The sequence below is a fragment of the Manduca sexta genome, chromosome 14 (genome assembly GCF_014839805.1).
Source record: "Manduca sexta isolate Smith_Timp_Sample1 chromosome 14, JHU_Msex_v1.0, whole genome shotgun sequence".
Lineage (NCBI taxonomy): Eukaryota > Metazoa > Arthropoda > Insecta > Lepidoptera > Sphingidae > Manduca > Manduca sexta.
Window position 1 is genome coordinate 5,793,316 of NC_051128.1, and position 18,637 is coordinate 5,811,952.

The window sequence follows — 18,637 nt, forward strand, 5'->3', positions numbered from 1 at the left end:
CTATGCTGGTATACAGATTAAATGAAATCTATTATGCTTAAGTACGTACTATAATAACGCCACGATGCCTGTTTCGGGTTCCATTCCCAGTTCGAGTAAGGGGTATTAGGTTTTTCTGCTCAGTATCAACCCGGAGTCAGCATTTGTGTATTGCCTGTTAGTGCAGGGTACCTAACATATTGGTGAAATGAGAGTGTTGTAACTCTCTTGCCTACGTCCAAAAGCATCAAGTACTTATGTACCTATGTAGGCAAAACTTGTTAGTACCATAAAAGCCCGATTGCTTGCCTTGTAGTATGCTGGCAGATGTAGATGTCACTGACAAGCGAGTTTAATGCTTATCATAATAAGCGGAAGCTTGTTTTTATGATTTACGCCACTAAAGGGATATGCAGTGATGCGATATAAATTTCCCATTAGGTAGTGCTTGCAAATCTGTATAGGACTAAATACCTACTACCTACTAAAAATACTAGGTTAGCACTACGTACTACCTATTTAAAATATACACCTTAAGTTAGAACAAAAAATCGACTGCTAGCTTATACATGTAAATAAATAAAAAATAAATTTATTTATTAAAAAAATACATAGTAATAATAATACTACATTAATACAGTTCCATAACCAACTAGGCTATAACCGCTTTTTTACTGCCGAGACGAATGTCCGCAGGTTCAAATCCCAAGGGCACACACCACTGATTTTTCAAAAAATTTATGTGTGTATTCTTTGTGAATTATCGCTCGCTTTAACGGTGTAGGAAAACATCGTGAGGAAACCTGCATACCTGAGAAGTTCTCTAAAGGAATTTCGAGGGTGTGTGAAGTCTACCAATCCGCACTAGGCCAGCGTGGTGGACTAAGGCCTAATCCCTCTCAATAGTAGAGGAGGCCCGTGCTCAGCAGTGGGCAAGTATATAATACAGGGCTGATATTATTAATACAGTGGTAACAATAATAGACTCGTAAGTTGGGGGTATAAAATACTAAATCTTTCATAAAACATATCTGTAGGAGTGGCGAAAGGGTATATTTTCTGGAAGGGCACCTCACATAACATATAGATACTAATATGCATAAATAAGGTCTTCAAACCGTTCTAATGATAATTAGATTATACAGAAATTCTACATAAAGGGCAGCCGGTAGGAATCGGTCATATGAACCCTTTGCCACTGATTGTAGCCGAACTAGGAAGAACTTGTATTTCGATCTACAGCACTATCCTCTCGAGATATAATTATCTAACACAGTCTAATTTAATAACTATTTAATTAAAATAAAAACTCAGCTGTGTCATGTCCTCTGTTTGTGTGTTGTGTTAATGTATGTGTGTGTGTCAGAGGGTGTGTGAAAATATTTAAGTATGTGAAATATAGTTAATAATAGAGATGTTCTCGTAAAAATTTAACTATATCGATGATAAAAAAGAAAATAAGTTATAAGTGTACATAATTATATAATGTACGGCGTCTTTAACTTGGTCAAATCCGTAATAAACAACTTGAAATAAATAAACCATTTAACGTTACGCTACTAATTTACTCGAAGTATTTGTTTCTGTAAATAATTTGCACATTTTATTGTAACGTACAAATTATTGTTTATTATTTTTCGTATATTATTCTATTTTGGCCACAGGACGTCTTCAGCCGAGACTATACGCCGATATGTCAACGCATTTATAGTTGTCCTTGTTATTTACTACTACTGTTTCTAGATATTAACCAGAAAAAAAAATCATTGTGCCTTTTTTGAAAAACATGCGCGCACGGAGGAGCGTGAGATTTGTCATAGTTAAAATTCATATTATACAGGGCCCTTATTCTGTATGATAGTGTAAACGCGTAACGCGGCCGTGTCATGTTATCTTCGAGAAATGTGCGTGGAATGGTATTCTGTAAGCCAAATTTCTATAGTCCTAAACATGATGCGTTGTGTTACGTGCTTGTTACACACTGTCAAAATAACGTGCGGGATAGAGAATAAGGCCCCAGGAGTGTAGAAAATTAAAATTTATGTGTAATCAGTGTTACAAATATATTGAACTCGAAGGTTGAATTTCGTCCACTGGATAAACACTAGTACGGATTAAATTCCCAGGTAAATAATAGTTATTTTTGATCTGTTTTATCATAAAACTCTTTAAAGTTGTTGCGCTCTACTGGAAAATGATCATTATCACCGCTATTTATGAACAGTTAACATATATATTACACGTTAATAGATGCTTTGTGTGTGCATTTTTATGGGTACTTTGTTAATAAAAGATTTTGCAAATTCAAGCAATAAAAGAACTATTTGAATAGAACGTATTATTTTTTATGGTTTTGTTAACGAAAGATAAAACATATTTTGTAAAATTTCTAAAATGAAATCAATTTACACATTTAAATGAGTTTTAGACTCAAACTGTGTTCTGCTTTGACAATACCATTGTATTTACAAATCATGAGATTCAGTAAAAGACGGTTTCATTTTAAGTATTTCAGTTGTGTTCCGACCGTCGGACGCGCTTCACGGTTTCAGCGTTTTCCTGAAATCCGTGAGTTTTCCGACGCGCGGCTCGGAAAACCCACGAAGAATTTGTTTTATCATTGAAACATTGTGTTAGTAGTAGATATAAAGATGTGCTCATTTAAGAGTTTAAAAACGAATGTGATTTAAGTTCTTCCAAAATTTAACTAAATTTGGTTTTTATTTTTTTTTTATAATTAGTATGTAACAAAAGTAAAAAATAATGTATACAGGTGAAAGTATATGGAAAATTGTTTTATGAAAAGATCTACGAATACAGGGACAAAAAATAAAGAAACGTTTTAAATAAACAGTTATATAAAAAAAAAAAACTGGAAAAATTTAAAACTGGAAAATATGAAAGGTAAGCCTGTAAATAGTAATGAATAAGTATGTAAAAATATTATTGTATGTAACTGTAATTAATTTTACATGATGAAGAACTTAATAAAGAAAAACTTACCAAATGTGCAATTTGCAATGTTAAAGACGTGTTCTACTTCTTACCAATAAAATATTTAAAAAGTAAATGCATAAACTGCTAACCGAATCTTAGTAAAATTTTGGCATGTAGACGATGTTCTCGGTAAACATAAATATCACTTTTGACCGGAAAAGTAGGATGTCTTTCTACATTTTGTAATAATTTAACACATAACATAATTTAGAATAAATTACTAAAGAGATAAGGATGCTTTCCCCAAAAAGATAAAGAGGGGGAATGCATATATTCCGATAATTTCAGATTAAGGCTAAAGCTTAATGGACGTGGTAGGCTGATTTGTTATTTAATTTTATAATATTTTATCGTTATCAGTTATGCGTCAGTCACAGTGTTGTTTGTTGGCACCCTTTGAGCCAAAATCCATTAAGCTGGGCTAATATTGTTTTATCGTGAAGTATTTCCTGTGTAAATATTAATTATTCCATAATTTATTCCATTCTAATATTAGAATACAATTTATCAATATGATAAGGATGTTTTGTGATAGAATGCTAATTGTGACTTATATGTAGCCTTGATGTTTGTTAATATTCTATCAGTAATACTCATAAATTAAGATTATTTATTAGGTAGTTTGGAATTAGAACGCCACTGGTACGACTGGACAATTGCTGGTGGTAGGTATCTGCCTGGATAGCGACCACTTTACCGCAGTTGTTAAAATCCACCATAGTGGTTCACGTAAGTGCTTGCGTTCCAGGATCAACCTTTGTAGTTTCTGTTCAAACAGTCCGCTATCGTTGTGGTATTAAGAGAGGTAATCTCCCGTCAGTCGACTTTGTATCTGAACCCCACTTATTATCAGGTACAGAGTGGTCACTGTATATGTATACCCTGGTATAAAAGAAACCTACTTACAAGTCATTATGTATCTGTCGAATTATAGATGTTATGTGTTTGAACTTCGTAACTCGACTACGGTTGTTGTAATAAGTTACATATCTGATAAAATTAGTAATTAGAATTTTTTACTATTTCATGAAAGTTTATAATTGTCAGGAACGTTAGTAAAATAAATTTGATAATTATAAGAATAGCACAATTTTTATTTATTTATAAAAACATGCTAAGTAGGTAAAATAAAATTATGATCATTTCTTCTTAGTTTTGGTTTATCTCCGTCGTAAATTACTTTAAATTTTAAAGGCGCAATGTCCAAAACGGCACCCTAAAGAAAAACATGTATACTTATTTTTGTTGAACTCCAACTCCATCTGGCCCAATGTTTGTGGCCAACGTTTTCCTTAAAGATTAATCCACGTAATTTAAACTGCACAACTTGTTATCGGAGATTATGTAAAAAAATGTCAGTCAAGTAATCTTGAGTTTAGTCTTTATAACCTCGTTCTTCACACAACAAAGACATTAACTATGACGTAGTTTGTAGTCTAATCGCAGTCCTTTCATCAAAGCACCAGCTTCTTCGCGGGTCACTGTCAGATCCTAAAATAATTACCAAGTTCAGAATGGTCAATAAAGTTGGTTTATTTTCAGTTGAATATCTGGTTGATAATATGATAGCCGATAGGTTCGACCGTATTTAAACCTGGAATAATAAATCCTGAATCCTGAATATGTTAGTTGAATGTCTGCTTACGCTGTCAAAAGCATATGAAATTACAATACGATAAAATTGGAATACAAATTTAATATCAAATAACTTTAACCAAGTTTGGGGTTCCTATATAGGTGTTATAAAATCTGTGATGGAAGGAATTGGTATAGATGTGTTGATAAGAAGTATGTACGTTCTAATTTAATTATTACTTTGCTCGTCATGTTAATATTACGTCCAATGTACAGTCGGTCACAAAAATGGTAAAAAAAACTGATGAGAAGAAAAGCTGAATTTAATTAAACTTAATCTATATTAAGTTTAATTAAATATTCTTTTACAAATTAAAGGGCCCTAATATGAATATGGGAGTGAATACGTCTGTTTAGAATTGAAAATGGGTTCTAGTTGAAATAGAGCTTTGATAGACATATGGCTTAAGCTACTTATGTAAGTAAAATAGTCAATAATTTTCCTATTTACTTAAAAATTGTCCTTACTAGAACAGTAAGTAATAACGCTGCATGACAAGCACACTCTTTTGCTTGGCGGTAGAAATAAACAATACGGTCTTACCTACTTGGATAGAAACGTGGGTAGGTATGTAAAAAGGCCTGCTTAGACGTATTGTGACAATTTTTATGTGTCTGATACTTTTTATACCACATATTGCACCTTAATTATATAACACTAACGTACCCTTTACAATGTAGTAGTTAAACTAATGTATTTTTTTATTGATCGATAAAGTTTGTTTCTCAATTGAACAACTGAATTGTATTTACTTCAAAGTACCTAGTCATTCTTCATTACACGTTCATTCGTACGTTCTAAGTTAAATAAATAAATAGTCGAGATACTTCAGCCTTACAATACTTTTATTGTATTTGTCTAGATATTTAAAAGGATCATCAAAGTATTTTTTATTTTAAAATATGCTCGGTCCTAGATATACGTAGTTTCTTCTTTTGAAGTTTTAATGGTTTTCTTCGTGCGCTTCTTTGTACGAAGTTTGTCGTATCATTTTGTCTTAGAAGTATAAAATAAACACAAAACTTTTTGATACAGAAAAATACTAAATAATATAATAAAGAATAGTTTTAATCAATACTTTGTTTAGAGATTGTATTTTGCCGAAAGTCGTTGGTCAAACCCAGGACAGATCAGTCAGTCTGGAGAGGCTAAATGTAGATTTATAACTGTCATATGTTTACTTAAAAGCGGCGATAGCTTAGTTGGTTGTGGAACGGACTGCCGAGTCAAATTTTCGCAGGTTCAAATCCCAAGGGCACACAACTCTGACTTTTCTAAAAAAAATATGTGTGTATTCTTTGTGAATTATCGCTTGCTTTAACGGTGAAGGAAAACATCGTGAGGAAACCTGCATACCTGAGAAATTCTCTATAATTAGGAATTTTCGAGGGTGTGTGAAGTCTATCAACCCGCACTGGGCCAGCGTGGTGGACTAAGGCCTAATCCTCTCAGTAGTAGAGGAGGCCCGTGCCCAATAGTGGGACAGTATATAATACATATTATTGATATAATAATATCAATAGATACATAAGGATATTATTATATTATTATATGTTTACCTACATTCGTTATGCATCCAGGTCACCCACTTATGAACATTCGCTATTAGGTGGCCGTATTTACTCTCCAACTATTAATTGCTTCAAACTATTTCATAAAGATTGAAACGTTTCAACTTTTATTTAAAGAGGGTGTTCGGTTCAATTATATTTTGCATTGAAGCAACAAATTATGATATCATTTGCTATAGCATTCCTTTTTTCCTTTTACACATTATGGATAAGCAAATTAAGTTTGCTTATTCTTCTCTTGTGTCTCAAAGATTTTTTTAATATAGGAAAATAATAATTATGGAAAGAAACTAATTATCTATCGATGTAATTGCATACACACTGACGGTTTTTATCCCCGTAGGGGTAGGCAGAGACGCAACTGGTTTCACCTACTATCCGTCGCGTGTATTCAGTCCGATGAAGTGATGGTGCGAACCAATCGTTATATCGAGCACAAATTCCAGACTCCGACTTATACTAAGGTACCCGGCCCGGATATCGAGCCGAAGACCTCAGCACTGCAGTCGTACCGTCGATTTCCTTCCTAATCGGATTTTGGCCACGCTGGCCAATCTCAATGGAAATCAGCCAATGTGCAGGAGAATTTATACTGCACAAGTGTGTGCGTAATACACAGCTGCACTCTCTGTTCCTTCATTCTCATGTTCCAGTGAGACGGCCATTTGACATGTTTACGAGGCAGTAATCGCTCGTACCACAATAAAAAGAAATTTATAATGGCAAATGTTTTAATTTATCCACTAACCGCGGGCTCGTTCTAAGTAAGTTAGTTCTGCCGTGACTCTTAAAGTATAACCACTTTATTTATATCATTGTAAATACCGAACAGGTAGACGTTACGGAGGTCACAGATGATTGCTTGTAAATTGGGATGTCACGAACATAATCTATAGAGAAAACATTGATGTGTTAACACTTTCCGTAAATAGCTACGGTAAAGGATATTTTCAGAATTAATTTGCAATGACAAACAATGAGGGTTATGTTCCGTGGCGACCTTATATGGCCCTTTTACTATTGCTGTATTATATAAGAGCGATTGTTCGCGGCAACAAATGTTGGTAGGTACGCAATATATTGTGTGTATATTGAAGCAAATTTATAACTCTCAATGACATTCTAACAATAATTGAAAGTACTACACAATTAGATAGTTTCGGGAAGCGAGCGAAGTGTATCTCTAAAAAATATAATCAGTTAAGTACGTAAATATTTTAAAGTACCTTATAAATATATATAAATATTTATAATTAGCTATTCCTCGCAGCTCCGCCCGCGTGATAACGTTTTTCCGGGATAAAAGTAACCTATTTTTCTAAATCTATATCTATATTAGTTTTCTAAATCGGTTCAGTAGTTCCAGAGATTAATCTCTACAAACAAACAAAGTTACAAACTTGTCATCTTTATAGTGTTAGTATAGATTTATTTGGTTTGCAAACAAAGTCTTTAAAATTCTTTTCTTGACAAAGAAATTCTCTTCAAATGTTGGCAAACTTATTGAACTAAGAAATCAATTCATTGTAAGTAGGTATAAATTTATTTGACGTGACAACGCGTCAGCTCCTCAGGGGGTCTGGCAATTTCATCAGTTGTAAGCGGTGTGGCAGTGAAATACGCAAAGATTAATTGTTAGAAACAACGAATAAGAAAAATAAATAATATCATAAAACAATTCAAATTCTATTATAATAAGTAACATAATATGTAGAATTATACAGTCTATTTAAAACGTATTTTAATCTTTTATTAATTATGTCTAAGCAGAAATTCCAGTAAAGACTTGGACTCAACAATTGTAGGATGGAATTTAATCGTCCCGAGACGTGTAAAACGGGAGAGTTTGTGAAATCAAGTAAGTACTTTAGAACAATTTGACAACGTACATTAAAATTAACAAATACATTCGTAGATGGAATTTTACTGGTGGTAGGTCTCTCATATGTGTGAGTCCGCCTGGGTAGGTACCACCGCAATGTCTATTTCTGCCGCCAAGCAGCAAGCAGTGTGTAGTCACTGTTGTGTTCCGGTTTGAAGGACATTGCAGCCAGTGTAACTACTGGACATAATTAAGACTTATGTCTCATGTCTCAGGATGGCGACCGCAATGGAATACCAAATAATACTTTGTAATTGAAATTGTGGGATGGCGTCTCTACTGTTTATGAGCGGTCGTATCGCTTACCATCAGGCGAACGGCAAGCTCGTCTCGTCAATGAAAGCAAAAAATAAATAAAAGTTGTTTTAATTTTCACATAGCCTGTATATTAAAAAAAAACAAATCTAGAATCTAGAGTTATGTAGTCCTTTGACCGTTTAATAACGTAAATAAAAACCAACGCAGCCATTTCGTATTAGTTACGTTAATTTGAATGTAATTTGTTCACTACGGATAGCGCGGGGCGAGCGTTGGATTGCACGTCGGGTAGATGTCTGTAAGATGAGTATGTATAAACCGAACGAGCTTACCTGGGATACGGCTTTAGAACAATTTGACGATTATAATTTGGTAACTTATATAGAAAGTCATCGAAATCTATTTTATAAATCGGAACCCAAAAGGCAGATCCACGCAAGATGCTGGACGTGCTTTAGTCAAAGCTGTGTTAGATGCTTGGGAGGGATCCCAGGATGCACTGGGGGTCTTTTGTGATCTTTCCAAGGCATTCGATTGCGTCGATCACAAAACCCTCATTTTAAAGCTTCATTATTATGGTATTAGAGGAATTGGACTTAAACTAATATCTTCATATTTATCAGGTCGAAATCAAAAGTATTTATCGACAACGTCTCCTCTGCCGGGTCCGCAGTTAGAATTGGGGTTCCCCAGGGTTCCATATTGGGTCCATTCCTATTCTTAGTTTACATAAATGACCGCCTTACATGGTTGATAATATGGCAGATGTAGTATTTTTCGCTGACGACACTTCGATTATTTTTAAGTTAAATAGAAGGGATGAGAATCTCGGTGAGCCACATAAAGTACTTAGTTTGATTTCTGACTGGTTCTCTTCTAATAATTTACTTTTAAATGCCGCAAAAACGAAATGTGTCAGATTTTCGTTACTGAATAAAAAAAAGGAACTAAATATTGATTTAGATGGGGATAAATTAGAATTAGTTCCCTCAACGGTCTTCCTCGGGGTTTCAATCGATAGTAAATTGCAATGGGGCCCCCATATTCAAAAAAATTCTAGTAAACTGAGCTCTGCCGTGTTTGCTATTAGGAAGATTAGACAATTAACTGACGTGGCTACGGCAAGGCTAGTGTATTTTGCATACTTCCACAGCATTATGTCCTATTGTATTCTTCTGTGGGGCTCTGCTGCAGATCTGCAGACCATTTTTATCTTGCAGAAACGAGCGATTAGAGCTATTTACAACCTTCGTTCTCATGATTCCCTTAGGCAAATGTTTAAGGAGGTGAATATACTGACTTTGCCGGCCGAATATATTTTTCAGAATATAATGTACGTACGTAAAAACCTTAGTACTTTTTATTAAAAACAGTGACTTGCATAGTCTAAATACCAGAAATAAAAATAAATTGGTTGTCCCTAATCATAGGCTCTGTAAAACCAATAAATCTTTCTTAGTTAATAGCATTAAGTTCTATAATAAACTTCCCTTCGAAGTTACCAATTTGACCGAACAAAAATTCAAGTGTTATGTTAAGCGTGAATTAATGTGTAAAGGATACTATACTGTATCTGATTACCTTAATGATAAGACGGTTTGGAAAGTTTGTCCTGCACACAATGACCCACCATGTTAGCACACATTAGTAATTAATTAACTGCCTAAAATGTCTTTGTTACATGTCTCACATGCTTTTTTTTTTATAATAATGACATTTCTATAGTTCTAATTTGACATAATCATATCATATCTTAATGAAATGTAATTTTTGAAAGACGACCACCCGATCATGTTGTGTTTGCCTGTTCAATATCACTATTTTTTTTTTTCTTTTCTCATGATTGAAAACTATGATTGTAAATGTAGGCGAATGCACGCTGTACGCCGTTATTTAAGTATGAATCTATGTTCTCTTTTATTTGCTATCGCTAATTTTATTTTATGCCGCTCCAGGTTTAGTCGATTGGATTTCATCTTATCCCATGTTAACGGTGATGTGCGTGCATTAACTTATATAACTATTGTGACTATGTACAAGAAAGACTTGGAAAAAATACAAAAGAAGTACTGAACAATTGATGACAAAAAAGAAAGCCCGGAGTTTCTTTCTGCCTTTCTTCTTCGGGTAGTCATCACTTAGGTAGCTAGTGAAAGGCTGGTAGGTTAGCTAGGCTAGGGCTCATGTCCTCACCGGTGAGGATCGCGACGCGTTACCCTTCTATTTCCCCCCTACTTGCCAGCCCGAGCTGGTTACTTCGTAATTTTGAACCTAGTCTTTTGTATAAACTTTATCCCTAATTTAAAATCTCCATAGTTATATAAGTGATTTTAATAGTTGTTTAGAAATAATAATTATTCTTATTCTTTGTTTTGACGTATCATAAGTGCAACTTTGTTCGCCTACGTGATAAATAAAGTATTTTATTTTTTTTTAATTTTTTTTTAAAAGACTAGCAGCTGATAAAACACTGTGAGCTCATTTTGCGTAGATTGGACCGTCATCAGCAAATAAAAATATATTTTAGTGTAAAATGTATGTGGCAGCGTTGATATAACAACGTTAATTTTTCGTACGAAAAGTACCTCAGCTCGCCCGGTGACTATGAAGGCTGCAGTCTTCGGAACATCAGGAGAAAAATACATAAATATAAAAGACCGCGATAAAAACCGAATACTACATTTATTCCAATGTCTCATCGAGAGGAAGAGATATTCTTTAGACGCTTTCGTCTACAGCATTAAAGGACTGACTCCACTGACGTAGTAACATTCTTACATAGAAATTCAACATGACGTGACCGCTTGCTGCTATGTTTTGTAGTGTAAATGATAATACGGAGCGCCTAAATATTTTCCCCAATCCTTTCTTTTTGACTTACGTTACCTATTTAATCGTCAATGCATTATCCAATAAAGAAAATCGCTATTAACTTATATCTCATATAACTCATATTACGCCGTGTGAACTCACCCATAGTTAAAACATCCCGCAAAGAATATATGTATGGAATTTATGCGCTACGAAAAAACCGCGCAGTATAGTGTGGAAGTGTGTACTGCGAATAGCACACAAAAAATAGGGGTGGTATTAAAATTTTCCTGATGCTAAATTTTTATGCGTTGTAGGCTTGACTAAAAAATAAATATATACCTAAGTCGGCAGTAGTTATGTAAATTGCGGGTGGTTTATGCATGTAGCATAAGAACGTATTGGAGGTATTTAATATTATAGTCCTGGTATTTCGTTACTATATTTAAGAAATTCATTCACTGGACTATGAGAATGGAGGAACGGGGGATGCACCGGTGTATTGCGCATACACTTGAGCACTATAATAATATGTCCTGCGTACTTGGCTGATCTCCGTTGAGATTGGCCGCCGTGGCCGAAATTCGGTTAGGAAGGATACGTAACACATACATAGAAGATTTATAAGAATTTAGATAATGTAGTGATAATGTTACCTACACTATGTTATTTATTAGATTATTGTCTGTAAGCTTTCCTGAAATAATAAAATAATAATAATAAAAAATACTAACTTGCCTTTATCCCCTTCTAAACATGGTGTGTCTTTTCAGGCATACTCCAAGGTGTGCTACTCTGCAGTATAGTAGCTGTTGTGGTACCAGGGGTTCAGTTACGCACACGGAACGGCTCATTGCCGCTCGTCAACAGGTTCTGTTCCTTCTCAGAGTATTCGTCGAATGCGGACTGCGTTCAAAGCCACTATCGGCTCATTTGCAGAGGAGGTTTTACCTCCTATTGGATTAAGGACATCAGGTGAGCTTACCAGTTTTAACTATTGTAAAGGCTAGACGCGGCAGTTGTTGATATTGGTAACTATTTACTATGGAGAAAGAAAACTAATGTTTTTTGTACTACTATTTGGATAAAACATTGTTAACCTATAAATAGCGCTTAGTAAGTTCGTTTCGGAATAATGTGAGTTCACAATTTTCCGCAGTAGATAATGTTTAGCGCCTATTTGTATATATGTAGTTTAGTCAGTATATTTTATACGGGGTATGGACTGGGTTCGCACCCCAGGATGGACAATTCCTTGTATTTGTTTCAATAACACGAATTTCCCGGCTGCTTGTAATATCTAAGACAAATTAGTTTTGGGATATGATTGAAAATATATTTTGTCGATATAGCACAATATATTACATAAGTATCATATTAAAAGCAAAGGTTTATGTAGGGCCCAGAAATCACATAATTGGATTACTAATCATAAAGGTATGTATCCATAAGGGCAATAAGGTCATTTGAAAATTATAATATATCGCACTTTAGAACTAAGGTGACCTAACTCAACTAAAGACGATTTGTGGGAAATGAATAAGAAGATTCGAAAATAATATGGAAGGCAGTAAATTGGGCGGTCGTCGAAAATGAGAATCTCTATTTCTATAATTTTGTCTTTTTCTCGTCATAGTGATATAGAGAATGCTTTGGAAGGTCGTTTTTTAACAAAATTCTGAAATATAAATTTTGAGTTAGGTCACTTTAGTTCTAATGGTGCGGATATATTAGAACTTTGAAGGCACTCAACTGATGTTAAGGCTATAAATACTCCGCCTTTATACACCCACGAATTGAAACAATCATGTCTGCTACCAAATTTGAAGTAAAGCTACCGACTAGGCACGGAAGGGTTTGGTTGGGCCTTAGGAAATCCCTCTCCAAATGAAACAACAAGCTGTCGACTGTCACCTCACAACGGTTTTCTGCGCGACAGTGGTATAATCTTGGTCGAGCCTGTTTATTCTGTAGACAAATATGTCTACAGTTCTACCACTTCTATAGATTAAGTATTCATATTATTATGAAGTATCTGAGGGGGACTCATGTCACCACTTACTACACACAGGGAGAACACTAAAGCATAACACAGAAAACACATAAAAACTATTTACGTCTTGTCGTGTCGCTTTACTGCTAGCTTATATTCGCTAGTCTATCACTTTGTAATAAAACTGTTCTTTCTGTTTTGCGCTATAAATTATCTGTCGCTATCTTGACTTTCTGCTTTCTCTCCTTCTATCTTATGTTTTATGTTAATTGTGTAGTGTGTGTATTAAAACCTATCGTGGATCGAATTTTGGACTTTTTCTTCTCTACTCTTCTTGGTTTTGAACTATACCTCATTTACTTCCACTTTCTCCATGTATCTATATATATGTGCTGTTCATGGTATATATTTTATAAATAACAAAGTGATAATTAAGAATAAGAAACTTGAAACAATTTAGTTTGATAAAAGAGAGGGAATGAGTGGGAACAGTTAATATTTTCTAGACTATTCTCAGATGGTATTCTCAATTAATGTTTTCATAGTAGTATTGTTAAAGTAGGTTTTGATCAGGGCGTTTGATTGCTTAGAATTTAGTAATTGATTTTATATAGAACGGTAATTGTAAATGCTGTCGAGTGTAATAATAATAATAAATACCAGCCCTGTATTACATACTGTTCTCCTGCTGGGCACGGACCTCCTCTATTACTGAGAGGGATTAGGCCTAGTCCACTACGCTGGCCTAGTCCAGATGAGTAGACTTCATATACCGTTAAAATTTCTATAGAGAATTTGTCAGGTATACAAGTTTTATCACGATGTTTTCCTTCACCGTTAAAGCAAGCGATAATTCACAAAGAATACTCACATTTTTTTTTATAGAAAAGTCAGTGGTTTGTGTCTTTAGCATTTGAACCTACGGACTTTCCTCTCGGCAGTCCGTTCCACACCTAACTGAGCGATAGCGGCTTTTTAAATGCTGACAAGTGATAAAGAGTTATTCCGATTAAATTATTTTATATTTTTTTTTATCTATGTATAAGGGTAGTGGTAATAAGTATAACCTGGAATTGACAACATAGAAAATATAAAACTAATTGGCCTTCTTTTAAATTAATTATAGCAGAAACGTAAAGATATATATTATATATCTACCGGTTACATGATTTTTACAATACGCAATATTTGATTATTAATTAATTTGGTGTTTCTCATATTTTTTTTGGAATAGGCTGGCAATAAATTATGCGAGTATTTGTTAGCTAATTACCAATTAACAATAGATATGATGTGTGATGGGATATTTGTAAACGAATTACCAATCATTAATAGCAGTCAATGATGCGCTGTTTGCTTATTTTGTGGTGTTAATAACTTAATGTGGTTTAGTGAAGTTCACTCGGTTCTCATAGCAAAATTACCAACCGGTTTTAAATGTTAAGGGTTGTCGACTGTTAGTGAGGTTATAGACATTTATGTGACGAGTAACATTTACTCTTAAGTTGTGTAACAGGCCCTTAGTATACTTTTAATTATTACAGCGTTTTCGCGGTAGATATACTAGAAAGAAAGAATAATTTATTGTCGCAGTACACGTTGTACAACAAAAAAGACAACACAAAATAGGTACTTATAACATATTCCATGTCCCTACCGCGACAACTAGGAGGCCATCTCAGCATAAACTGTCTTATGACAAATACGCACAGCACTACAAAACCATCAGTATTTAACACTCGGACGCCAAATCAGCCATAAATATAATATTATAAGTACTCGATGAGTGTCTACAGCGGGCAGGGTCTAATGCATCAGACGGCCAGCGCCTTAGTAACCCGACAACAGCTACTTTTATTATAATATAGCTTGCTGGCGGTAGGATATATTTTATACTCGCCCGGATAGCGACTACTGTACAAAAGGTTTTAAAACCCGTTCCGGGATCAGCCTGTATATATCCGGTACCAACAGGCCGGCATAATTGTGTCGACAGTCGAGGGGTAATCATCTTCAGTCGACATTCTATTGAACCCCTCCCCACTTATAGTCAGGTGCAGAGGCGTCAATGTACCGGGCCCGTTTAAAAAAAACATATTTATATTATGAGTTCACTAGAATTTCACCCACATGTAATATGAATGTGTTGTGCTAGGCGTCCACGACTTCTCTAAATAATAGATGTCATATTTCGTTTTGTTCTTTGTACAATCTCTGCAGACTATATAAGGTTCTTTCTCAGCTTTATATTATCTAAATAAGTACCGTAGTAATATTTCTTGGTGAAAATTAATAAGACGAAACAGAATACCTTCATAACTAGAGGTGTAGTGTGACGTCAGTCACGGTTTAAGATTATAAATTACAAACATAGGTGGGGTGTCTAATTAGGGTAAAAGGTGCATACATATCAATGTATACAGCCATTTAGTTTATTGGTGTTATGGCGGAACGTGGCCTACGTAAACAAAAATTTGTTTGCGTGACATGACTTCGGAACGAAATCACTGAATGTTTGCAAAAGGACAAATAGAAAATGTCATATAATTACTTGTTTGAATTATATACATAGAAAAGAGATGGTAGAATTTTCCAATATTAATGGAACATTAAATGTAAGGTACGTATTCATCATCCATTCGAAAAAAGTTGCATGTTTCAATAGAGTATTTGACTATCTTGATTTTGTGCATTTTTTAATATGTAACAGTAATTATTACAAAAAAGATAACCTTCTGTGAAAACAGCATTAACATTCTATAAGAAATGAGGCAGAAATTCAAATTTCAAATACTATGCATGTAAAATTTTGACAGGACTGTCTGTGACTTGACTGTTTAGGTAAATAAAAATAAATAATTTAACTCAATTCCATTTTAAACATGGTTAGGTGTGAAATTTAGTCTTGACTTCAGATTCAGATCCTCTTGACCTTGTGATGTGATTTCATAATGACAATAAAAAGTATTTATACGAGAACTTTTATTTAGTGGTACAATAATAATTATAATACGTATTTTAAAAATCTGAATTATAGCACTGTATTATTGCACGGAAAAGAATCCAACATATTTAAATTTCTGAACCGTAACAATTTATGACTGAATATTTAATAAGAGCTCGCAACACAATTCATTTTGAGTAACATGAAATATCAAGGAAAATATGAGATATACGCGAAAAGATATTAAAGACATCATGCGTCTCGTGCTTTATAGAAAAAAATGGATTAATTTTCAAAAATGGCTAGTCACGATGGCTTTAAATAGATAGGCCTTTCATAATTTTTAAATTGAAAATCATCCATTTAGATTACCTGCTAAACTAATTCGTATAAAACAAAACTTCCACTACTTTATTTTAAAGTTTAGCCAGCTAATTTAATTGATTAAATTTTACCGGTAAACAGGTCCTAAAAATTTCCTGCTTTCATTAAAATTTATTTATGTTTGCCCTGGGTGTATTCTAGGCTGATGAAGCGAATAAAATTAATTTACTTTCGAACGACTGCTGGGGATGGACTGTGATTTTTTTAAAGCACTCTCATTTCATTTGATTGCCTAGACTTTTAAATAATTTCGTAATGCATAGATCTAATCAACTTTGACATAGGCACGTGATTATGGATTATAAATTTGCGACATATTAAATAAATACTTCACAATTGGTTTATGGTGAGCTAAAGTAAGTGGAGATCTGTTGAGGCGGGAATGCGTCGGTGGCGTAATAGTACTGCTTGTGCGACAGCGCTCGGAGGTCCTGGGATCGAATTCTGGGTTAGGCAAAGTGATATTTGGGTTTTTCTGATCAGTATCAGCCCGGAGTCTGGAGTTTGTGCCCGATATGGCGATAGGCTCGCCCCCTATCACATCATGGGACGGAACACACTTGACGAAAAGTGATGTGTGTGTGTGTTTTTTTTCAGTAATTGGAGTTAATATTACATTTTTAGGTTGTGGCTTTATCGTTGTCAGACAGTGATTATGTTAAAGTAGTTGAAAAGAAAAAGACACAAACAAATTATAAAGTTTTTTTACATAGAATTGAAAGAGAGGGATTGTTTTACACAGGCCGCATATCGTCAACAAAGAATTCCTAATATTCACATATACATGACCTACATACTTCGAATTATATCTTCGAGCAAACTGTAGAATATAAACCAAATTGATGCCCAATAAAAATAGGTATATGGATGTTGCTGTTTGTCTTCCGAATGTAGATGTTTGCCGTATGTACTACAGCGCAGAGCGTCCGATACCCGATGCAATTTCGACTGATCGTTTCAAAGTTTTGTATCGGAGTCTGTATTTTCCGTCTATTCTTGGTTAGAGTCCGATTAATTAACGTTGTAAAAGAAAATGTTGAATTTGGAAATGCCGAAAAAATCATTCCTTACTAAGAAATGTAATACTTACATACTTTACATGACTTTGTCACGTTTTTTATGCAAAGCAGACGTCTTTTGAAAAGAAAATCTAATTTATTCCATGTCTGGGTTAGGTTGGCTTCTGTTTCGTAATTTATAGCGAAAAATACCTACATTAGGAGCAACTTTGTTTTTCGTATTAAAGCAGAATAGGCACTTGCCTATAGAAAATCTTATAAACGAAGACTCGTACTTGGTTCAATGAAAACAGTAATGGGCCAGAAGAAATTTATCTAATTGTTTTTTTATATAAGTTATGAAATCTTGTTTTTCAAATAAAGTACACACACACGCACATGCGCACGTACACGCAAACACACACACACAAACAGAGAGAGAGACACCCACAGGTTTAAAGTGCCACACCTATTATCCCCGAAGGGGTATGCTTCAGCGGAAGTGTTGCATCGACTTTCCGCCATATGTATTTCGGCCCATTATGTTTTAGGGGACGTGTCTATTTCTATATCGGACACAAATTTCGGACTGATACTGAGAATCAAAATCAAATATCAATATGCCCGACCCTCAGTACTGCACTCGTACCAACACACAACTACGCCACCGAAGCAGTTTCAATATTTCTATATAGTCTCTAAGAATCATTATATATATCGGGGACGAGGTACGTAACTAATAGCGGAACCTCACCCTCCATCCACTCCGAAAATGTTAAAACATAAGTCATCAAATTATTGTTAATAATAATTATACGTGAAACATAAAGAAGAAATATATCTACCCTAAGTAACCTACAAAATTATTGTCTGCCTAATGGTCATAATATAAAAACTGGACGTAATTTATGAAGCTCGTAAAACTTGAGTTCAGTTGTAATAAAAATTATGAGTATTCAAAGCAGATTTAGTTATCTCGTAATGGGGCTAGATTTCCACGACACTTAAAGTAATACTGTATACCGAACCAACTTAGCAAACATTTTTGAAATATTTGAACCTAAAGATAAATATTTATGTATTTAACATATTTAGTTGTTAGAAATAAACGCTAATGGATTATGATCAAATTAGGTTGCATTAAGGGTTGATTTTTATGATGAAAAATATATACACACATTTTT

At 34.3% G+C, this 18,637-nt stretch overlaps 1 protein-coding gene across 2 annotated transcripts in view; it reads left to right on the plus strand.

The window, feature by feature from the left end:
* Positions 1-2,836: 2,836 nt before the first annotated feature.
* LOC115447886 (protein singed wings 2) overlaps positions 2,837-18,637 on the plus strand; it is a 38,598-nt gene continuing 22,797 nt past the window's right edge. The window contains exons 1-2 of one of the 2 annotated variants that reach the window (XM_030175171.2): positions 2,837-2,883; positions 11,908-12,109. In XM_030175171.2, the coding sequence (XP_030031031.1) occupies positions 2,877-2,883; positions 11,908-12,109 (209 nt within the window). In that variant the 5' untranslated portion in view covers positions 2,837-2,876. Of the gene's footprint in view, positions 2,884-7,953; positions 8,042-11,907; positions 12,110-18,637 lie in introns of those variants that run through there. The other variant, XM_037438546.1, reaches the window with a different exon arrangement.